The sequence below is a fragment of the Sorex araneus genome, chromosome 10 (genome assembly GCF_027595985.1).
Source record: "Sorex araneus isolate mSorAra2 chromosome 10, mSorAra2.pri, whole genome shotgun sequence".
In the NCBI taxonomy this organism is placed as follows: Eukaryota; Metazoa; Chordata; class Mammalia; order Eulipotyphla; family Soricidae; genus Sorex; species Sorex araneus.
Genome location: NC_073311.1, coordinates 45,984,637 through 46,008,752, shown reverse-complemented (window position 1 = coordinate 46,008,752; position 24,116 = coordinate 45,984,637). Strand labels below are relative to the sequence as shown.

Genomic DNA, 24,116 nt, shown 5'->3' with positions numbered 1-24,116 from the left:
TATGCAGGGACAGATCTCATCTGCTCTGGCCCCCGTGGCCATGCTCCACGGCACGACTGCCAGCCTCGTTGTGAAACGACGGTAGTCAGCTCATTAGGGAGCCAACACGAGGATGGGTGCGTGCATCAGTGGAACAGAAGAGGATCCAGAATGACACATACAAGGATGCCGGCAGAGGATTTTAAAATTTTGTTTCGTTTTGGTCCTCCCAGGTGTGCTCAGGCTGAGAATTCAATGTGAGGGTCTGAGATGTGGTGCCCCTGGTGGGGCTGTAGGGCTGCATCCTGCAACACACGAGGGACTGTGTAGTGCCGTGGACCATAATCAGGGTCAGATGCGTGCAAACGCTGTGCCTTACCCCTATACTATTTCTGGCATTTTCCATGATTTTTTTTTTTGGCTTTTTGGGTCACACCCGGTGATGCACAGGGGTTACTCCTGGCTCTGCACTCAGGAATTACTGCTGGCGGTGCTCAGGGGACCATATGGGATGCTGGGATTCGAACCTGGGTCGGCCACGTGCAAGGCAAACACCCTACCCGCAGTGCTATTCCTCCAGCCCCGATTTTTTTTTTTTGAGTAGTCAAGATGAGAAACATTCTGTCTGTGAACAAATTACCCTTGAAACTGGACCTCATGTGATCCTAACTGTAACCCTTCACCCCACCTGTAGAAAGAGCTCTGAATAGAAAGAGATTCATTGTGAGGGCAGGGCCAGGGGTGCGGTTTAAGTGGTAGGCACATGGGTGGCATGTTTGAGACCCTGGGTTTGATCCTTGACCCCTCATGGCCCCCCGGGAAGGCTGGGTATAGCCCCACCATAAAAATAATAAATATAACGTGTAAATGTAGAATACCTCTATAAGGAAACATTTCAGAAAATCGTGGAGATTTTAGGTTAGGCAAAGATTGCTGACATTATGAAGAAATTGCCATGAAATTCATACTGAAGGTCACCAGGATGTAAAAAGTTTTTTCTTTGAAAGATAGTTTAGAAAATGAAAAGATATGTCCTGGACTTGAAGAAAATACTTTGAAGACTCATTTCCGTTTTAGGGGGAAGCATGGAGTGGGGAGCCCAAGTGATGCTTAGAAGGCCCAGGAGCCCCTCGTGGCATCACTAGGCCGACAGGTCCAGGTGGTTCAACATGCAGGCCTGGTGCTGACGCACTGCTCTGGGCTAGAGGTGCTTGGTAAGGTGGGACCGTGTCAGGGATTGGGCCTGGATCCCGGCATAGGCACTCATGCCCTTGGAGATATTCTCAACGATCCTGCCAAACACATTGCTAATCAAGAACTTTCGTGCCGGGGCTGGAGATGGTGCAGAGGGGTTAGGCTCTTTCTTGTCTGGCACACAGCCAACCCAGGTTTGATTCCCCAGCACCCCATATGGTCCCTCGAGCCTGCCAGGAGTAAGCCTGGAGCACAGTCAGATGTGGCCCCAAAATAAAGTAAAAAAGGACCTTTATGCTATATTTATCAGGAATTTTACAACTCAATGATCAGACAAGTCAGTATTTATTTATTTATTTATTATTGAATCACCGCGAGTTACAGTTACAAAACTTTCATGATTGAGTTTCAGTCATACAATGACTGAAACTCAATCATGACTGAACACCCATCCCTCCACCAGCATACATTTTCTACCACCAGTGTCTCCAGTATCCCTCCTGCCACCCCCACCCCACCCCACTCTCTGCCTCTATGGTAGGTAATTTCCGTATCAATCTCTCTCTCTCTCTCTCTCTCTCTCTCTCTCTGCTTTGGGGCATTATGGTTTGCAATACAGATACTGAGAGGCCGTCATGTTTAGTCCTTAGTCTACTTTCAGCACACATGTCCCATCCTGAGCAATCCCTCCAACCATTACTGACTTAGTGATCCCTTCTCTATCCCAGCTGCCTTCCCCCCCCCAGATCATGAGGCAGTCAAACCAATCTTTAAAACAGGCAGCATATTTGAATATTTACTCTCCAAGGAAGAGTTGTAAATACGTATATTAAACAATATAAAAAGAGATACGCAGACATGTAATTCATGTACATGCAGTGAGAAGGATCAGAAAAACAATTTGGGGTTGAACAGTCATTGAAATAGTTTAAAAATAAAGGCCTTTTAAAAGCACAGTTTAGGGGCTGGAGCAATAGCACAGCGGGTAGGGCGTTTGCCTTGCACGCGGCCGACCCGGGTTCGATCCCCGGCATCCCATATGGTCCCCCAAGCACTGCCAGGAGTAATTCCTGAGTGCAAAGCCAGGAGTAACCCCTGAGCATCGCTGGGTGTGACCCAAAAAGCAAAAAAAAAAAAGCACAGTTTAATAAAAATCTTAGGCTTAGGGGCCAAGGAGATAAGTGAAGGTGTCCTCCTAGCCCATGGCAGACCACAGTTCCATCCCTGGCACCCTGGTACCCTGAACACTGCTGGGAGCAATCCCTGAGCATAGCCCAAAATGTAAATGAACTTAAAATAAGTATGATCTTAAGCTTATTTAAATTGCTCATGGAGGGGCCAAAGCAATAGTACAGTGGGTAAGACACTAGCCTTGCCTATGGTTGACCGGGGTTCGATCCCCACCATCCCATATGGTCCCCTTAGCACCTGAGTGCAGAGCCAGGAATAATTCCTGAGCATCACTGAGCGTGGTCCCAACCCATACATAAATCAATAAAATTTAGAAAAGTGTGAAGATCAATCAATCAGTCATGGATTCTCTTTTGGCGACAAGATGCCCCCTTTCTCCTGGCAACCAGCGGAGCTTGAAGACGAAGGTTGTGGGCCAGAGCATATCACACACACTTCCTCTGAGAGTCTGCAAACATTCCAAGGAGAATGGCACACAGAGGCTTCTCTGGCTAATAAGAAGCTGCAGGTTTATTTCTGTTGGGATAGAACGTGGACTCTGTGTAGAGGGAATAGATGGCCCAGGGCAGCGTGGTGGCCCGCCACCCAGCATGTACTCTACAAAGCAGGCCACTGTCTTTTCAGGAAAGAATTGGCATTTGGCTCTCATGGCTGCCGCTGCTGAGGAGAGCCGTGGGCAGAGTGAGAAGGTCACTCTGCTGTTTTGCTTTGCTTTGTATGTCTCCGTCAAACACCCACTGGGAGCCCTCCGCTTTCATTCCTTCCTAATGTCACGGAGCGCCTCTATGTCTGCCTTCCAGGCTGAAGTTTATAGACACTTGCAGTGTAGGGGCTAGTGGAGAACTGAAAAGGTGCAGCTGAGTCTCGGCTCTGAAATTCCTACCATCCCTCCCCAATCTTCTCCGAGCTCCCGTTTCCCCCTTTGTGGAGTTTGGGTAATAAAAGTTCACAGCCCTGAAAATCTGGGATCAAATATGTTTTTGAAGGTAGAGGATGCATTTTAGAAGAATAATGCTGTGCAAAAAAAAAAACAATCACTGCCCTCCCCCCCACCCCAACCACAAAAACCCACAGATGTGATCTAACATTCCAGGAGAGTGTAGGACTGTTCCCCGTAAGAAAACACATTAATAATTCTGCAGGAAAACGAACAGCTCTTAAGTGGAATAAATAAAGAGTAGAATTAATCTCATGTTAGTTAAAATCTGGTCTTGTGGCCAAAACCAGACTTCACTGCAAATCTATGACAAAACTTTTGGTCTTTAGGGTTTTGTTGCTTTCAAAATTGCAGATGAAGGGATGGAGGAATGGGATAATAGGATTAAGTTCAAGTCCACTGCTGGGCCATTGGGCTGTTGTTGTACAAATGAGAACAATACTACCTTCTGGGTGGCCACAACCCCCTGTCCACAATTTAGCCACAGGCTTAGGAAAATGCATCTCTTCTTGTAGGGTAAAAGTCAAATATGGTAAGTTCTCAATGACTGTGGAACTGCAGATTTGTGCAAACTGTGACCTTAACCAAAATCAGGTGGGCTCTTCAACACAGGTCCGAGAAGAGCTTCTTTCTGTTCACTGTCAGCCACGACCTTTACCCTCATCAGTATTATGACAAAACTCAATCCTTTGTGCAGTGCACAACCTGCCTAACCGAACACAGCAGTCCTGCTCCTACCCCTGTCTCAGGGGTGCTGGAGGAATAATAATGTTAGATAGAAACGTTCTCTGCCAAAGCAGCCTACTTCCTCTCAGACTGTCTCTTGTGTTCTAGGCCAGGCTTCTCAAATGCGAGTAAATGCATCGTCTGACTTCCTCAACGTCAGGGGTCGGCGAGGCACCTAGGACGCTGCAGGCTAAGTCTCAGCTGTGCTGCTGGGCTACCAGCCACATGCAGGTGACAGTCTAGATCCACGTACCCTTGATCCCTTGGACGTCCCACCGGAACTCACCCGGCCCACTCCAAACTGAAGCCACAGCCTCCCGGAAACCTGAAGCTCCAGGAACTGGCCCAGACTCCAGACAGTTTCCGGAGCTGAGGGCCGGGCTGTCCTCCCCGTTTTCCTCTTCTTCCCTGGCACATCCACGTTACTTCAAGCTATAGAGTCAACCCTCTCAGCGTTGCTTCCATGGAGATGGTCCCTGCCATGGCACTTTATTTATTTATTTTAAAAAAAACTTTATTTAAACACCATGGTTTTCAAAGTTGCGCACAATGCAGTTGTGATGGGCTTTTGATGTTCCAACACCAATGCCACCACCTGAGTGCCTGTCCCTCCACCCATGTCCCCATTTTTCCCTAACCCCCCTCCCTCGCCTGCCCCTTTAACCAGCACACAATCATTTGTTTATTATTACTTATTGCAAGTAAGTGGCTAAGGGGATCACAAACAATACTACAGTAAAAGAAAATCTGTGAAACTTGTTATATCTCCCCAGAGAGCTGCTAAGTCCTTTCTAAGAATTGACTAAGCTGTTTGGGCTTTCTGGGTTATCGTTTTTTCGTTTGTTGAGCTTTGTTGGCTTTATGTCACTTTCCCATCTAATTGGGTGTGCTCCTGCTGGGATGTCAGTATTGTGCAATTTAGGGGGGTCCAGAAACTTCAGAATCTGTAGAACTGAGACGAGTCTGCAGATTTTCTTTCTGTCTTTCTTTTTCTTATAATATAGGAATACTGCTATGTATCCAGCCATTGATTAAGCTGATTGAATTGGGCATGAATTCCACATTACTTTTTAAAATTCAAATTGTTAATTTTTAAATTATTATTATTATTATTATTATTTTATCTCTGTGAGATACAGTTATAAAGCTTTCCTGTTTGAGTTTCTGTCATGCAGTGATCGATCTCCCAACCCTCCACCAGTGAACATCTCCCACCACCAAGGTCCCCAGTATTCCACCCCTCCCCCTGCCTCTGTGGCATACAATCTCCCCACCTCCCCCCCACACACACACCCTGTACTCTCTTTTGCATTATTGCCTGTTATGAATAGCATAAGATGTCCTGCCGCTCTCCCGGAATTCTAAAATTTTAGATAATTAGGGTCTGGAGAAATCTCTGCTCAGTTGGAAATTCCTTTGTGTGTCTCTGGACCCTGGCCATTAAGGAGCTTAAGAGCAGCCAGAGGCAGTTTGTGGATGTGACCTCCAGGGTCCCATGGGGACGGGGAGATGAGACAGACCGGCCTATCCCCTATCCCTTGAGGCCTGGAGTTTGCCGGCACTGAACCCACGGACTTGAGTCTGGAGATTTTCTTGGCCAGGCTGTGAATCAGGCTGCTGGCGTGGGAGCAGCAGGGTGGGGGGTGGGAGCACTGCTGGGACTTCAGCAGGAGGGAGACTCAGCCGAGTGTGCCCTAGAGCTTTTATCGGTGGGGGGTGGAGGACCTCTGTGTCCATGAATTTGAGCTGCTTAGCCTGCATCTCCTTGGAGACTTTGTTCATGAATCTGAAGAACAGACTGAGTTGATGTGGCAGTGGTTAGGAGAGCTAGGGGCTGCCGTGGCACTTTTTTTTTTTTTTTTTTTTTGCTTTCTGGGTCACACCCGGCGATGCACAGGGGTCACTCCTGGCTCTGCACTCAGGAACGACCCCTGGCGGTGCTCAGGGGACCCTATGGGATGCTGGGAATCGAACCCAGGTCGGCCTCGTGCAAGGCAAATGCCCTACCCGCTGTGCTATGGCTCCAGCCCTCTGCCGTGGCACTTTTTAAATGTCTGGTTTGGGGACCACACCTGGTGATGCTCAGCAGTCACTCCTGACAGTGCTTGGGAGACCCCCTGGTACCCAAGATCGAATCCAGATGTCCAGCTTTCAAAGCCCGCATGCCAGCCCACTGACCCATCTCATGCCCCCCCCCCACCCAACCATGGAATTTTTGAGCCACTTTGTCTGGTGTGGAGCTCTGTCTTCTGTGCATAAAAATCCCTGAGTTGAGAACTGCTATTCCGATCTTCCCTCCTGGGGAGAATAAAACCTTCTGTCCATTTCTTCAACAACTAGCGTGACTCACTTCTTTCTTTCCCAGAGTTAGTTTCATTTTCTCTTCGTGCATTTTTCTGCTCTCCTATAAATATGTTCTCGACTTGAGTAGGAATCCTAAGAATTCTCATATTCTTGGCATCATACACAGGGCTGACACAGGACCCAACACAGTTCGGTGGATGTGTACAGAACACAGTTCCTGGTAACTGTAGCTTTTTTGTTGTGATCATTTTTGGGGCCACCTCAATGATACTCAGGGTTCACTCCTGGCGCTGCACTCCTGGTGGGCTCAGGGGACCATATGGGGTGCTGGGGACCGAACCTGGGTTGGCAAGCGGCCTACCTACCATGATCACTCTGCCTGCAGTTTTCTTGAAGGTGTGTGAATCTTAGGAGGAATCAACTCCAGTTTTTCCCGACAGCTAGAAAAATACCAAAGATGCCAACATGGACAGAAGCTTAATTTATCTGCACAACTCATCTAATATTTTTCCCCCTTTAAATCTTTTATAGCCACAACTGGTGGCACTCAGGGATTACTCCTAACTCTGTGCTCAGGGATCACTCCCGGCAGTGCTTGGGGACTCATATGCATGTTGGTCGGCCATAAGCAAGGCAAGTAATCGCTGTCTGTCTCTCCAGCCCACTGATCTAGTTTCTGTAACTGCTTGAGTTTAAACTTGATCTTTCTACCCTTCCAGCTCTTTTGTCTTACCATGTCTTAGTATCTTTCAATGAACTGTAAATCCTTGGCGGTTGCTATTTTGAGGTTTAAATGTCTCTCTACATCAACTGCGCAGTCCTCTAGATTTAGACGTTGGCGTCCTCCCAGCAACGTTGATCACAATGAGTCAGCCAGACAAGCTTAAGCACCGGCTTTGCCACTTACTAGATGAGAAACTTGGGACAAGGTATTTAAATGACTAACTTTTGCTGCCTTGCCTATAAGAAGGCTTATAAACATTTGCCTTACCGGTTATGAGGATCACATGGGAAGACTTAATATTACAAGATCTACAGTAAAGTCTACGAGTTAAGTTAGCCACTTGTCTGGACAACCCTTTTTATGAATTCACACATTTTTGAAAAAGGATTATAGGAAAAGCAAGTATTTTCGAGCCCCCAGGCGCTGAGACTGTGGTCATCGTGGAATGTGCTTGTATCAATCCTAGAGACAAAGTTGCTTCTTCCTTCAGTTCTTAGACAGAAAGAAGAAACATTTCCTTCATTCTTCGGGTGGTTTGGTTCCAGGCATAAAGACGTTTCTGGTTTAATGTTTCAGGCGAAGGTCCAAAGTTGGATGTAGCCACACAGAAATATGCTTCTCTAGATGCTGGAATATCCAGAGCAGTGTAAGCTCTTGCCCCCTGGCTAATTTCCTATAATGAGATGTCCTATTCTTTTAAATAAGATAAAAAATCACATTAGGATAGAGACTGCCTTTCCCTTCCAGTCTTTGTAGTTCAAGTGAATGAGGTTTTGTAGGAATTTGCAGCCTCTTTCCTTGGCAGATTGTATGGAAAGAGAAGTGTAAACTTTGGGTCCCCTCTTGAATCTGGGGTTAAGATACTTTTTTTCCTACACCTGCTTCTACCTCATTTTCCTCCATTTTCTTGTTTCTCTTCTCCCATCTTAGCCACCTCCCAATGTTGTTACCTTAACTCTTATTTTTCCAATTTGTGCTATCATTGGCATAGCATTAGGCTATTAATTTATTGACTTTTATTAATATTAATTTTTATTAATAATTAATAAATTAATCATCAACTCATCTGAACACCATTAATTTCAGATGAGTATGGAGCCCGCACGGCAGAGCTTGGCAAGCTACCCATGCGTATTGGATATGCCAAAAAGAGTAACAATAAATCTCTTAATGAGAGACATTACTGGTGCCTGCTCAAACAAATCGGTGAGCAACGGGATGACAGTGACACAGTGATGACCATACATGTATAGTTCAAATGCATCCATACAGTTACTCTTATTATTTTTATATTTTTTTTTTTTGCTTTTTGGGTCACACCCAGCGATGCTCAGGGGTTACTCCTGGCTTTGCATTCAGGAATTACTCCTGGCAGTGCTTGGGGGACCATATGGGATGCCAGGGATCGAACCCAGGTCAGCCGCATGCAAGGCAAACGCCCTACCCGCTGTGCTATCGCTCCAGCCCCTATTTTTAGAATTTTTTAAAAAAAATTTTATTAGTGAATCACCATGAGGTTCAGTTACAAACTTATGAACTTTCATGTTTGCATTTCAGTCATATGATCGTTTACTCATCTCTCCACTAGTGTCCTACTCTTATTTTTTTTTTCTTGTAATCAGAACTTTTAAGATCAACCTTGACTCATTTCTTTTTTGTTTTGTTTGGGCCTATACCTGGTGGTGCTTGGGTCTTATTCCAGGCTTTGCATCAGGGATCACTCCTTGGAGGACCAAATGGGATGCCCGGGATCAAACCCACAAACTCAGATTGGTGGCATGCCAGGCAGGTGCCTAACACGCCGTACTATTGCTCTCGTCTTTGACTCATTTCTTAAAGTAGCTTTTACCTCAGTGTTATCCTCTCATTGCTAATCAACCTCTTCTCTGGAGATCAGGATGTGTCATATGGGGAATGATGGTGGACAGAAAATGTCAAAGCTGGAATAGCTTAGAGGTCACCTAATTTTGTTTCACCTCGTGTTCCTTAAGATCCAAAGACCTGTGGAGATTCAAAGGACCTTTTCCTTTTGAAAAGAGAATCAGCCGGACTTCAAAATGTTTGACCATGTATGCTTTAGCTATTTCATGAGTATTCAGGGAAAAAAATGTGTATGTACATATATGTAAATATATAAATTTAGGGACTGGAGTGATAGCACAGCGGGTAGGGTGTTTGCCTTGCACACGGCCGACCCGGGTTCGATTCCCAGCATCCCATATGGTCCCCTGAGCAGCGCCAGGGGTAATTCCTGAGTGCAGAGCCAGGAGTAACCCCTGTGCATTGCCGGGTGTGACCTAAAAAGCAATATATATATATATATATATATATATACATATATATATAAATTTAAATGTAGGGGGCTGAAAAATGACAGTACATGGTTAAGACACTTACCTTGTGTCCTGCTGACCTGTTTTTTTATTTTTTGGGGGTCACACACGGCAATGCCCAGGGGTTACCGCTGGCTCTGCACTCAGGGATTAGTCCTTATGGCGTTCGGTGACCATGTGGGATGCCAGAGATTGAACCCAGGTCAGCCATATGCAAGGCAAATGTCCTACCCACTATTCTATCGCTCTGGCCCCAACTGGTTTGAATTTCCAGCATCTCATATGATTTCCTGAGCCTCACCAGGAGTGATTGCTAAGCACAGAGCCAGGAGTAGCCCCCTGAGCACCACTGAGTGTGACCCCTACTTCCCGAGAGGAAGAGGCAGCACCAGGCGACCGTCTCCGGCCAGGGCCGTGTCTGGGACACAGGCCGCTTCCATTCTGACTGACGCCTCCCTGGCCTGCCTCAGGGTGGGGCCAAGCCAGAGGGAGGGGCACGTGGCAAGAGGGGCAGAAGGTGGTTCCTCATGGTAGAGAAGCGGGTCAGTACCTTTCTTTTCTTTCCTTTTTTTTTTTTTCTTTTTGGGTCACACCCGGCGATGCACAGGGGTTACTCCTGGCTTTGCACTCAGGAATTACTCCTGGCGGTGCTCAGGGGACCATATGGGACGCTGGGATTCGAACCCGGGTTGGCCACGTGCAAGGCAAACGCCCTACCCGCTGTGCTATCGCTCCAGCCCTGGGTCAGTACCTTTCTGTTGGGCTGGAACCATAACCCCGTGGGTAGGGCGTCGGACTTGGCACGCTCAATCCCTGCTACCCTACGTGGTCCCCGGGACCTGCCAGGAGTGATCCCTGAGCACAGAGCCTGAAGAAAGCCCCGAGCTTACTGCCACTACTAGGTATGGCCCCCACATCTCCCACCAACACCGAGATGAAGTTCGTTTTTATTTTCTACCAGAAACATCCACGACCCCAGACTTACCACTGCTGGTGAGCGGGAATGTCTGATCGTCTCTGGTGGGCCTTCAACTCTTGGCTGTCATCCCCAGAGCCCAGGGGGCCTGACCCCTAGGCAGGTGAGTGCCAAGCCCAGAATTAAAACTCTTGAGGCGTTCTTCCTGAATGTTGTTCCCCATTAGGCCATCCACCCCCACCTTCCCCCCCGACCCTCCCCACAACTATCACCTCCTTTTGGGCCTCAGATGTTCTCTTGGCCCAAATGGCTCCTGGTCTTCCTGGAGACTGAACCTTTTTTGAGAAAATGTTTGAAACGATGCGACACAGAGGCTGCCATGGGATTGCTGACACGCTGTCTCCTACCACCTGTCAATATGTGTCCGTGAATTGCTCCAAAGCCAAAAAGGCAGCAAGCTGTCGCTCAAAGGAGCACTCTTGTCAGGAAAGGCCAAGGCCGCGTGCGTGCCTGGCCCTGTTTTGTCTGCTTGATGGGCATCAGTAATGGTCACACCTTGGTGGGGACGTCAGGCCAGTGCTTGTCAGCCTGGGCCCCTGGAGGCTCCCAGGATACTTTTAGGGGCCCATGATCATAAACTTGGTGGTCCCAATGGTAGGAGGGAGGAAGGTGGGAGTCACAGTCACAGAAACAAGGCTGATGGGGGGAGCACAGTGGTAAATAGGTAGACACCTGGTATGGCCCATACTCTGTTGACCCTGCAGAGGGCCCTGTGGCACTCTCAGAACTGTTGGTGGGGGCCAGAGATAGGATAGCGGGGAGGGCATTTGCCTTGCATACGGCCAACCCGAGTTTGATCCTGGCACCCCAAATGGTCCCCCAAGCACCACTAGGAATAATCTTTGAGTGAAAAACCAAGAATAATTCCTGAATAACTGCTTGGTGTGGCCCAAAAACTAATGGAAAAAGAAAATAAAAAGAAAGAGAGGGTGGAGAGATAGTACAGCAGGTGGGGCACTTGCTTTCATGTGGCTGATCCAGCTTTGATCCCCAGCACCCCATATAGTCCCCCAAGCACTACCAGAAGTAATTCCTGAGTGCAGAGCCAGGAGTAACCCCTAGAGCATCACCATGTGTGCCTCCCTGGCCCCCCTAATCCCCCAGCCACACACACTCAAACAAAAAAAAAAGGACAGAAAAATAAAAGAAAAAAGGAAGGAAGGAAGGAAGGAAGGAAGGAAGGAAGGAAGGAAGGGAGGGAGGAAAGAAGGAAGGGAGGAAGGAGGGAGGGAGGGAAGAAAGGAAGGAGGGAGGGAGGGTAGGGAGGAAGGAAGGAGGGGGAGGGAGGGAAGGTAGGAAGGAAGGAAGGAAGGAAGGAAGGAAGGAAGGAAGGAAGGAAGGAAGGAAGGAAGGGAGGAAGGAAGAAGGGAGGGAGGAAAGAAGGGAGGGAGGGAGGGAGGGAGGGAGGGAGGGAGGGAGGAGGGAGGGAGGCTCCTGACAGGCGTTTGTCCTTTCCCGGGGAGCACTCTAAGCCTGGGCTGTCCTCATGCAGCCTTGCTTCCCATGAACGTCTCTAGTCCGGAATAAGACAGGCACAGACCGTGCCAGTCACATCCATCACTGTGTAAAAGAGGAAACGCCTCCGGGCTGGGGCGATAGTGCAGTGGGTAAGGCTGACCTGGGTTCAATGCCCGGTGCCCCATCTGCTCCCCGGAGCACCCCCAGGAGTGATCCCTGAGTGGAGAATCAGGAGTAAAATCTGAGCATTGCTGGGTGCGACTCCCAAACAAACAAACAAAAAATTTTTTTAAAGGAAGTCCTGTCCCTCTTGTCAGACAGCTCAGTCCCACAGTCGGCCTCTCCCCGGCAGGGGAGCCAGAGCGGGGACAGCAAAGGCCCGGGACTGGGGGGTGCGGGACGCATGGTGGTGAGCAAGGAGCAGAGACGGAGGCTGGCGCCGGCCAGGCCTGGCTGAGGAGCGACGGAAACGCTACCCCACAACGTCAGAGCAGCCTGCTGAGACGACCCGCTTCAAGAGGTCAAGGTCAGGATGCAATTGCGTAGACAGAGAACATTGAATACGATTTCTTCTTTGGCGAAGCACAATCAGCCTTATCAATGCCTCAAAAAAAAAAAAAAATTCCACCCACAGTGCTGAAAGAGAAGGAGGGCCGGGAAATCAGAGTGTGTGCGCAGCGGGCCTGCGACTTCAAGACCCTACACAGACCTTCACGGCTCTCGGTCGGGGGCCAGGACGGCCAAGGGGGCGAAGACTCAGGTACAAGGGGCGGTGTGGGGGACACAGCACAGGAAGAGGGGCCAAGCGGTAGGGCAGGGGAAGGAAAGAAGGTGGGAACAAAAAGCCACAATTGGGCTGAAAAAAAAATTAAAAAAAAAAAAACTGATTCCAGGGCTGGAGTGATAGTGCAGTGGGTAGGGCGTTTGCCTTGCACGCGGCTGACCCAGGTTCGATTCCCAACATCTCGTGTGGTTCCCCGAGCACCGGTAGGAGTAATTCCTGAGTGCATGAGCCAGGGGTAACCCCTATGCATCACCGGGTGTGACCCAAAAAAGGGGAAAAAAAGAAAAGGAACTGGTTCCACGATGTGTCCCTTACTGTCCCTGAGTGCCCCACGCCTGGGGTTCTGAAGACCCGCCAACCTGGGTTGGAGTTTGTTTCCAGAGTCACTTCCCTTGGCGGAGCTGCTGAGTGCCCGGACCCGTCCACTCCTCATGGACCAGAGAGGGGTCTGATCTCGGTGGTCTTCCTCAAGACGACCAGCGTCCCCCCACCCTAATGTGCCCCCCACCTCCAAGCAGGCCCCACACACTGAGCAACACGACCCCACCCCTCACCCCTACAGCCCTTTGCCGGTGAGCCAGGAACAAACCATACACAGAGAGATGTTTCCTTTTTTTTTTTCCTTCTTCAATTTAATTGAAGTTACTTAGAAAAATAATCAGGCTTGAATGGCTTTTCCTGGAGGAAGGTTCATGAACATTTCACGCGTTTGTTGGCAATGTGGAATTCAGCTTTCTCGAACAGCACAGTAAAATACAGGGAGAGTTTTCTACAACAAGCCCTCTACCGCATACAGAGATGGATAAAGACAAAAACAGAACCAAAACCAAAACAAACAAACAAAAAAATCCCAATCCCCCCCAAGAAATCAGGCTGCCTGGAGAGGTTCTGTCCCGTGCCTACGTGGCACACACAGCACGCTCAGAAGGAAACAGAGGCAGCACCGGGTACCTGACACAGAGTCACAGGTGGGGATTATTCGCCTGTTCACGGCCAAAGGTCAAGAGGGCTTCGCAGGGTCCTGCTGCCTGTTCCTAGTGGGGGCACAGGGTTGTGCTGGGAAAAGGTGGGCTGTGGAGAGGGGAGGGAGCGATGAAGTCAGGCCTGCTGACAGGAGGGCGAGGGAGGGACTCTGACCACCAGGATAGGGCAGCTAAGACTGTGGGGACAGGGGACGGGGGGGGGGGGGGTAGGACCAGGCTGAGGAGCACCCCCTGAGCCCACCCATCAGCTTCTCCCCAGGCTAGAAGAGGGTCTTTTGTGGACCACTTCCACCTTCTGGTCCAGACTCCGCCAGCCAGCCAAGTAGCTGAGGGATTTGCTTTTGTTCTGGAGATTTCCAAGCAGTTTCCATGCTTTGCCAAAGGGACGGGTGGCCCGAGTTTCATGCCCCGGCGGTCTTGGGTGGCAGCAGAGTCGGAGTGAGCCCAGCATGGGGACCCGTAGGAGGCGGGCTTGTCTTAGGCACCGAATTCCCAGACCCACCCGGGAAGGGGCGGGGCCGGTCTTGGGAAGCTGCAGGAATGTCTTGTCTCTCCTGCAGCTGATAATCTAGACTCTTCCAGGCGGAGAGAGTGAGCAGGAATGCCCTGATGAATCCCCGCAGACTGTACCTAGTTTGCAAATACCTTTGACCAGGGGTTCTGAGGTGGGGCCCCCCTCTGTACTTCTCTCCACTTAAGCATGCAAAAAAAAAAAAGTGTTTGCAAACATTTTTTTTTTTTTAACAAAACACACTTTCTTTTCTTCCAGGCACATTTTCACCTATGAACTTTTTTTCTCAAAACAAGGACATAGACTACATTTGACATTCTGCAAAAAAAAAAAGCTCAATAGCAGGAGAGGTGGGTGGGTGGGGGGGGGAGTTATTTTTAGGTCATCAGAAACTAAGAGGTGAATCCAAACCCAAACACAACACTAGGAGAAAGCGACCCTCATTGTGTGACCCAGATTGGTGGATTGTCCCTGGGAGGACAATCTATCTCACTTGAGAGAAAGTGAGAGAAGGCAGGAGGAAGAAGGCAAAATGCGCACGCGCGAGCGTGCGCTCACAGTCAGACAGACAGACAGACGCGAATGTGCGCAATGGGGAGAAGCCGCGCGGCGGGGCGGGGCGGGGTGGGGGTGGGGGTCCATGGAGCAACCAAAAAGCGTAGCGCGAGCAACTGCAGCATGTGGGCGGGCTCGCCAGGGCCTCCCCTTGCTCCCCCTGAACCACCTTTAGGTCCCAGGAAGCAGGGAGGCGAAAGGGGGTACATGCCGCCCCCTTTCTTCTGTCCGCCCCACCCCAGAGGTGCCTCCTCTCTGCAAGGGTGGGGCAGGGCTGAGGGGGGTACAAAGAAGCTAAAATCGTTGCCCGTGGATGTGTCCAGGATTCCAACCCTTGCACTTAAGAACTGGATGTTCTTGATAAAGTACTTCTGAGAATGAAGACAGCAGGGACGCTGTGTCTGGGGGTGGGGTGGAGGAGGCTGGGGTGTGCGGACCAAAGATGCGCGAGATCCACCTCCCCCAAAGCCGAATCTCGGGGAGATGATCGGCAAGGTCCAGATTCCTGGTCGCAGACATTAAGGAACTCTGCTACCCACTTGATGATGATTTGGGAGGGAGGGTCCTAATGAACTATACAATGTCAAGGCTCTGATAAGTTCGGCAGCAAGGAAACCGAGGGAATCTTCTTGCGGTGCTCCCCCCTCCCCTCCTCCCCCCACAGGCTATCTGAGCTAAGAGTCCTGAGTGGGTGTCAGTGTTAGCCTGGTCTCTGAGAACCCTTGTTTCTGCACAACACATGCCAGAAAATGCTGGCTGACCTGTTTCCTTTGGACAAGCCGTCACGGTCAGGGCGGGTTCCCCCCAGCCTGGAGCCTGGGTCCAGTGCCCAGTTCCAGGCACAGCCCCAGTCTGTGATGGGGGCTGGCTAGAGTAAAATACATTTCATACATCCCCTCTCCGCCGAGGGGGGGAGAATCTCGGCGCCCTTCTCAGAGGGGGAGAGAACTCAAGGGGGAATAGTTTCTGTAAAGTAAATGATTCATTGGCTTTTCTTGTCTAGAATGTTCTTCCCTTCAATATCAACCGCATCAAAACCAAAAAAAGAAAAAAAAAAGGCAAAACTTACCCACGCCCCACCTCACCCCTCCCCCTATTATTAGATCATTTTAATTATTATGATTATTATAATATACACAGTATCTGCTTCCGACTCATTCGCTAGCTGTAAGGGGGACGTGGCTCAAACTTCAGCCCAGGCTGGCTGGAAAGGAGACGCGTGTGCAGACGCCAAGGAGCGAGAACCATGAGCAGGAGATGCAGGTGGAGGGGGGTGGGGAGGGTGCAGTGGTGAGGGGGCCCGGGAGAAGCGCGGGGAGGGCTGGCCTTTGGCTCATGCATTGCCTGGTGGGGAGGGGGTGTGTGTTGTGCAGATGATTCTGGTCTTCAGAGGTGTAAAGTGCCAGCCACTGGAAAGCCCGGGAGATGGAACTCCTGCCCCAGTATCTCAATCCATCAGGGACAAGGTCAAGACGAGCCCAGAGCTCTGACTCTGGGCGACATGGGGGCTGGGCTGTAGACGCCAGAGTCCCCCCTCCCCCACCCAAGGTGGGTACCACTGATCAGCACGCTCTCAGCTCCGCGCTGGTGCCCAGCCAATCAGGAGTGTGGCCGAAAGGGGTGTGTCCCCAGGAGCCGGACCCGGTGTCGCTTCCTGTCTCGGGCCATGTAACTTGGATCTCTCCTCCAGCGGAGTAACCTGCTCTAACGTGTGGGTTTCAAATCTGGTCCAGAGGTGGGGGAAAATGCACACTTGCCAAGGCCACATGGGCCCTTTTGTATACGAATAATTCAAAGCTCACGTGAAGTCCCAGACTTTCAGGGATCTGCTAACTGGCCAAGCTGAACCTTCTGTGTGTGTCTACGGAAAGCTTCCTGAGGGCCAAGGCTGTTGGTTTGGTTCCATGTTCTATCTGCAAAGCCTAGACTTTGGCCTGGCACATAATAGTTGCTCAATAAATACTTGCAGTCTCTTTTAAAAGCGATAGCCTTCTTTTCTCACTGGCACTGCCAGTTTCAAATTTCTGTAGAAAAGCCTATTCTAGTGGACTGCTAATTCTGGTGAAAAAAGCGGGGGTGGGGAGAGGGGGAAGAGGTAACACCAGCTCTCTCCTTGGGTTTAAAAAAAAAAAAAACAAACAACCTCACATTTCTTGAGTGCAAGGGACTTCTGGGTCGATGGGCATTCATTTGGACTCGGTGGAGTGAAGCTGCCTCTTCCTGTTCCTGGCAGTTTCCAGAAGGATGGCGTCAAGGCAAAGTGACAATGGTGCCCTCACAGTGAAGTTCTGGGCGGGGGTTGGTCAGGAGAACATCCCCACCCCAGAAGGGGTTGGAGCAAGCGCAGAAGGAAACACTGGTTTCCTTCTGCAAAGCCACCGGGGTCTTGCTGGCGTGGGAAGAAACCTGTACAGAGACCGTGTTTAAATAGCTATAAATAATATTAACCCGAACTTAGGGAATGCCCCGCTCAAGGCACTCACCAGCATACAAGGACCCCTTTGAGACAGTGATGCAGAGTTGATGTCCACGAACAAGAACACTCACCCTCACGCCCTGCCCCCGAGAGCTGTCCTTCCCGCCTACGGAATTTAAATAATTCTCACCTAATGCTGCTCGCAGCATCTCATCCCCGAAACGAAACCATTAAGTTACAAAATAACCCAGTATCTATATAATTCTTTTGACAAATAAAAATCTTAAATTAAAAAAAAAAGAAAAAACAAACAAACAGAAAAAAAAAAAAAGCACGTTCGCTCTCCCGCTCGCCCCACCCGGGTCTATCCCGCTCCCCTACCCCACCCCAGCCCACCCCATCAGCCCTACCCCACCCTCCCCCGTCATTCCAATTTCAGGTAGCTTGGCACTGAGTAATTGAACATTAAAAAATCGAGTTTGTAGACTTCGTAGAGCTGCGTTTGGTGCTCGGCGCTGATGTTCTGGAAGAACTCCGTGGTCATTTCATCAGTAGTTCTGGTGGACTTGGCGTAGGTGGGGAACTTCAGGTAGCTGCCCACGCCGGCCAGCTGCAGGACGTAGTTGGAGTCCTCCTCCAGCGTCTCGTACTTGCCCACCAGGTCGTAGCGGATGTGGCACGGGTGGCAGAGGGAGTGCACGGTCTGCCAGTGCTCGTTGAAGGGCTCCTCGCGCTGCGTGTGCGGGTCGATGAGATAGGCGACGAACTCCTCGAAGCGCACGTCGTCGCCCTTGCGCAGCGCCTCCTGCGTGGCGTTCTTGCGCTGGCGCCGGATGATCTTGGTGCCGTAGCGCTTGTGGAAGGACGTGTTGTACTTCTGCGTGAACTTGTTGCGGTAGGCCGACACCAGGCGCTCGAAGGGCTCGCGCACGAACAGGAACTTCAGGTAGCTTTTCAAGCGGTGGTTGATCTCGGGGATGCTGTACTGGTTGAGCGTCTTCAGGTTGGCCGACACGTGCGCCTCGTTGGCCGGGATCTCCATGGGGTCGCTGTACTTGCCGCGCCCCGTCAGCACCATCATCAGCCGCTTCCAGTTGGTGCACGCCACCTTGGGCACGTAGCAGTAGATGAGCTCGTGGTCCTCGTCCACCACCAGGTGCTTCAGGTCGCTGGGCGTCAGCACCCGCCGCTTGCGGCTCGCCGCGCTGTTGGCCCGGCACGCGTCCGTCACCTGGTCGCGCCGCATCTGGTGCAGGACGGCCGTGTTGGACAGCTCCAGCTGCAGCGGGGGTGGGGGCGGGGGACAAGAAGGGCAGCAGAGTCAGGCTGGGAGGAGAGAGAGGGCGGCGGGCTGTGCTCCCCTCCCGGCTACGCCCGCCCCCCCTCCCCCGCGTAGGGTGCAGCGCCTGCCCAGGACCTTGGAATTGCCCTTCCCCTGTACGTGTGTGTGCGTGTGTGTTCAGCCCAGGACCTTGGAACTGCCCTTCCCCTGTGCGTGTGTGCGTGTGTGTGCGCGCGCACATGTGTGTTTAGCCCAGGACCTTGGAATTGCCCTTCCCCAGTGTGTGTGTGTGTGTGTGTTCAGCCCAGGACCTTAGAATTGCCCTTCCCCAGTGTGTGTGTGTGTGTGTGTGTTCAGCCCAGAACCTTAGAATTGCCCTTCCCCAGTGTTTGTGTGTATGTGTGTGTGTGCGCGCGCATGTGTGTTTAGCCCAGGACCTTGGGATTGCTCTTCCCCAGTGAGTGAGTGTGTGTGTGTGTGTGTGTGTGTGTGTGTGTGTGGTCAGCCCAGGACCTTGGAATTGCCTTTCCCCAGTGTGTGTGTGTGTGTGTGTGTGTGTGTGTGTGTGTGTGTGTGTGTTCAGCCCAGGGCCTCACACCCAGGGAATGTGTACTCTATGGAGGGGCCACACCCCCAGACCCCAGACTCCCAGGCCTGGCATTTCCATTAATTACTTATTCCTCTTTCTTTACGTTTTGCTTTGGGGCCACGCCAGCAGTGCTCGGGGGTTACACCTGGCTCTGCACTCAGGGATCACTCCTCGAGGGCTTAGGGGACCGTATGGGATGCCAGGGATGGAACCTGGGTTGGCAGCATACTGGTGGGTTTGGCAATACCAAGCCCCCCACTCACCCCTCTCCCCGGTGCCAGTAACCGGCTGGGGGCAGTGGAGATGGAGACGCAGTGTCTGAGAAAGGGCGGCGGGGGCTGGAGAGACAGCACAAGCCTCTCTCCCTGGCGCGCAGACCACCCCCTGCTCGCCGCATCTTCCCAAATCCACTACTCTGGGCCCACACGCCCTGGGCGCTCTCCTACGGGACAGAATGCAACGGGGGTCTGCCCTGTTGACCTCGTTCAGCAGAGACACCCCTCTGAAGCCTCCAGATGCTGTTGGAAGCCATGGGAGTTGGGTTCCAGCACATGAATTTGGGAGGGGCCTCCCTGCAGCCCACCTCCAGGGGGCGCTGCAGCCGCTGTGCGGAGGGAAGGACCCACCTCCGGTAGATGTGCAGCTGCTTAATTACAGAACCCAGGTCTGCGGCCGAGACACTCCCTCCAGCCCCAGCTTCCTCTCCTTTCTACTCCCTTTCATCTCTCCCAGGGTATCAATTAGGTCAGAGGAAGGCCGATTCTGGGGAACCCGGAATGGCTCTGGCCTCTGGGCCGTGTCCTGCTTCCTTGCCGAGATGTCTATTTTTAATCGGGATGTTAAAAAAAAAAAAAAGGCAACCGTAATTACTGTCAGGCCCAAATTTAGGCTGTGTTTGAAAAAAAAAAGTCTTTAAAACTTTACAACGGTTCATCTTAAAAGGAAGAGAAGCGCCTTTCTTAAATTAAAACATCCTCAGTTGGTGTTTACGACTTCCCTCGGACACAGAACCCCCACGGGAGGAGGAGCTGGGGTGCCCAGGTGGGGATGGGGAGTGCCAGGCAAACCCAGAGGAAAAAAGCTTCATTTGGAAGGGACCGAGGGTTGGAATCCGCCTCTAACAACCATTTGCGGGGCTGGTGGGGCCCTTCAGGAGAAAGCACAGTGGGGAGGGGGCTTGACTTGCATGCTGCAAACCTCCTGGTCACGTTCTTTTTTTTTTCTCTACCTTCTTTTTTTTTTTTGCAGGTTCCAGATTTCCAGCCCAGGTCTCCAGGTCTCCTTCCTGCTAGGTAGTGTCCCCCCAAGCCCCCGAACCACACCCCTACCCTATGAGGCTTAAGTTTGTTCAGAGAAGCCAGGAGACAGATTTTATGCGACATCTCTGCATCTCTAACTATGAGCTACAGCAGAAATGGTTTGGGGGGCGTAACCGCTCCTGGCGGAGGTTGGGGCTGCCCGAGCCCCCCAGGTAGCCGGCAGTGCCGAGTGGTGCCGTCCTGGCTCAGATAACGGAACCGGAGTAGAAGAGAGGCAGGGAGGGAAGGGTAGCCCACGTGATCCTGGGAGGAACAAAACCAACTAGCCCTTAAGGCTGCCCCCCACCCCCCACTCCTGTGGACAGAGGAACTAAGGCCTGACATGACCTTTTCCAGAAGGCCACGGCAGACCCAGAGGAGGCTGGACCCCTGCAGGGAGAGAAGCTCCAGCCAGAACAAAGGCCAGGAAAGGAATATCAAAGAAGACCATCAACTCCTCCCAACTCCCCTTGGCAACCACCCTAGCAACTAGGTAGAAAGCCCCCAGAGGCCCAAGGGAAGCCAACTTGAGCACCGGAAGCGCCTAAGCTGTAAGCTGCCGAATGCACGCGGTGCCTGAGCACGTGTGTCACCCGCACCTCCCCTCTAGAGATGTGGACGTCATACGTTTCATACTTAAGGCTGAGATGTGTACCGGGGCTCTCTCTGGAGAAGCCCTTGTGCTCTCTCTCTCTCCTCTGTCTCTCTTTCTCTTTCTTTCTTTCTCTTGCTCCTTCCCTCCTCTCCAAACTCCCAAATAAGACCTGTTTTTTTACATTTTTTTAAATTTATTTTTTAATTAGTGAGTCACAGTGAGGGCATAGTTACAGATTCGCACATTTTCATGCTTGCTTTTCCCTCATGCAATGTTTAAGAGCCCATCCCTCCACCAGTGTCCATTTTCCAGTACCCATGAACCCAATATCCCTCCCACCCCCCAGTTCCATCCCCCCACCCCACCCCGCCTCTGTAGCGGGGCATTCCAATTTGATATCTCTCTTTCCTTTTGGGTGTTGTGGTTTGCAATAGGGGTATTAAGTGGTCATCCTGTTCAGTCTCTAGTCTACTTTCAGCACGCATCTCCCTTCCCGTGCAGGATCTCCAATCACATATTACTTGGTATTCCCCTCTCTATCTGGGATGACTTTCCCCCAGCGTGAGGCCAGCTTCCAAGCTATGGAGTCAACCTCCTGGTATTATATACTACTATTCTTGGGTATTAGTCTCCTACTCTGTTGTTCTATATTCCACAGATGAGTGCAATCTTTCTATGCCAAATAAGACCTGTTTTTACTCACTGCTCCTCATTGTCTCCTCCTCTCCTCCTGAAATTCTAGAAAGGTGACAGACACCAGAGGCTTGGCACTGACTTCCCTTGGTGGCCAGGAAACCCAGGTGTGGGCTGGATGCGGTACACTGGCCGAGAGAAGGCTCTTTCCTGCCCGCACTGGGCTGCAGAGGTGCCCCCAGAGCCCGACACCCCACAGCGGGCACTGACTCCCCGTGGCTGCGGGGTGCTGAGGCCCCAGGGCCCCGTTTCTCTGCAAAGCTGAGCGCACTTTTCTCACTTTTCAGCCTCCTCCCAGCTCTGTGGCTGCTCCGGGCACTGCGGCACGGCTGGGCAGCGTGGGACTAGTCTGGGTCGGATACGATGCAGGCAGGCAGGCAGTCAGGGAAGGCCCCTTCCCCGGCAATGGCAGTAAATTTCCTGGGAAGTAAGAGCTCTGAAGTTGCAAAAGCCAACCTTGCAGGAAGCAGGAACTAAGGCCCAAGAAGACCCTCACCTGGCGCCAGCAATGGACCCTGTGGAGATTGGACCCCTCCCCATGAAGGAAATCCCTCAAATACCCTCGAACCTCTCCCTTACTCTGGTTAACTTTAGTGACTCAGCCCAGAGAAGGCTACAGAACATTCCAGACCAAGACGTCCCGAGAAGATACTCTATAAAAGCCGCCTTGAACAAAAGAAGGGCACATATATGCTGCCCGAGCCCACATACTGCTTGCGCCCTCGTGGCCGAGCACATGTGTCGCCCGCATCTCCCCTCTTGAGATGTGGACGTTCATGCTTTCGTGTCTAATGCTGGGTGTGTGCAGGGGCTCTCTCCGCCCTTGGAAAAGCCTGAGTTCTCTCTTGAGCACATTACTCTCCACTCTCTCCCACTTCCTCTCCCTCTTCCCTTCAAAGCCTCCAAATAAAAACTGAAATTTCACTGCTCGTCTACTGCTGGGATTCCTGCCTGTGAGGCGAGACAAGAACCCAGTAACCCTGCTGGGTCCCGGGTGGCAGAGGCAGGTTGGGAGAAAACGAAACCGTCTTTCTCCTCCCCACTTCACATAAGCCACCCGTGGGGCCCACCGACATCAGGCCAAGCTCTCGGGCTGGTGTAGGGGCTCGGTAGGGTTGAACACACGAGCTAGTTAGGCCCCGGTTATGGTCTCCCAGCCTGGTTAGGGTCTGGTTAGGGTGCAGGCTGGGGTTCTGGTGAGGCACAGCGGATAGGGAACTTGCTTCACACAAGGCTTGACCCGGGTCTGATCCCTGGCATCCCAAACGGTCTCCTAAGCCCACCGGAAGTGATCCCTGAGCACAGAGCGAGGAGTTAAGCCCTGAGCATCATTGGTTGATGATGCACAACTCAAAACAGAGTGGGGGAGGGGAGAGAGTAGGCAAATGGTTCTGAACATCTTCTTTTATGTAAAGAGGAGTTGGGAGTTACAGGCAGACTGGTCATTCCAGATGCTTCTGAGATTCCCGGCTGCGTGGAGACACTTGATTTCCTCTTTCCTTTCTGCCTGGAAGCCGGCAGCAGCTTCCCCAGGCCCAGTTCTCCCCTTCGCCCAGCCCTGGGGACGTTTTGAAGGCCAAGTCTGAGGAGACTTGCAAATGAGTTCCTGCTGGGACGGACTTGTGGACAGGAATGGATTACAATACTTGATTATTTCTCGAGGAGCCGCTTACCCAATCAGAGCTGCAGCCTGTGAAAGGGAAGCGAAGAGACGAAGAGATTCTGGGTGGGAAGTGGGGAGAAATCACAGCGAGTTGGCGTTTCATTACGTTTTACTAGGCTGTTGTTGGTCCCTGAGATCTCAGACCATCAGCTCCCTCAATGTTGGGTTTGGAGGGCGGGGAGATGGGGAAGAGGTTGGATCACACCTGGCAGTGCTCGGGGTTTAATCCTGGCTCAGCAGGCACTGGTGGCAGGCTGAGAGGGGGCATATGGGGGCCGGGAATCAAACCGGGGTTGGCTGTGTGCAAAGGAAGTGCCTTATCCCTGATATTCTCCCCCCACCCCTCGATGCTGGATTTGACCCCAACACTTCCAGGAGAACAGCTGCCTGCTAGGACTGTTTCCTCCCTCCCCTCTGCCTGCCTGACTGCGAGGGACCCATCAGGTCTCATCAGCTATCTCAGGGTTTGCCGGGTGCTACCTGAGTGAGTCAAGACTCCCTGACTCTTTCAAAGTCCCTCTCGTCAATCATTTGGGGGACCATTGGATTGTGTCCCCTCCTGCCCCCCCCCACTCACTTGTCATGTTCGTGCACTGCTCCATCCCAACATCTAGAATACAGGATTAGCACAAAGTAGATGCTCAATAAACAGTGACCGAACGAGACTGAAATGAGACTGCAGCACCCTCCTGGGGTTCTGCGTGGCCGTTTCTATCTTCACCACAGAAGCACTGGGGGCTCTCTCCCTCCCTTCCTTCCATGTAGAAACATCTGTGATGTTTGGGGTCATGAACGGGGCCTCTGGTTCAAGCTTAGCCCCTCCACTCCCCCACTCCCCCCAAATGCCCCACTCACTTCAGTTTGGGAGGAAGCTGTTGTGCACTGGGTGCGTCCCCTGCTCCCATCTTTCTGACCTAAGTACTAT

At 51.5% G+C, this 24,116-nt stretch overlaps 1 protein-coding gene across 2 annotated transcripts in view; it reads right to left on the bottom strand.

Annotated features, from left to right (window-relative positions):
* Positions 1 to 17,495: 17,495 nt before the first annotated feature.
* CHST11 (carbohydrate sulfotransferase 11) overlaps positions 17,496 to 24,116 on the bottom strand; it is a 198,019-nt gene continuing 191,398 nt past the window's right edge. For both annotated transcript variants that reach the window (XM_055118387.1, XM_055118388.1), the window contains exon 3: positions 17,496 to 18,350. In XM_055118387.1, coding sequence (XP_054974362.1) covers positions 17,496 to 18,350 — 855 coding nt within the window. The remainder of the gene's footprint in view (positions 18,351 to 24,116) is intronic.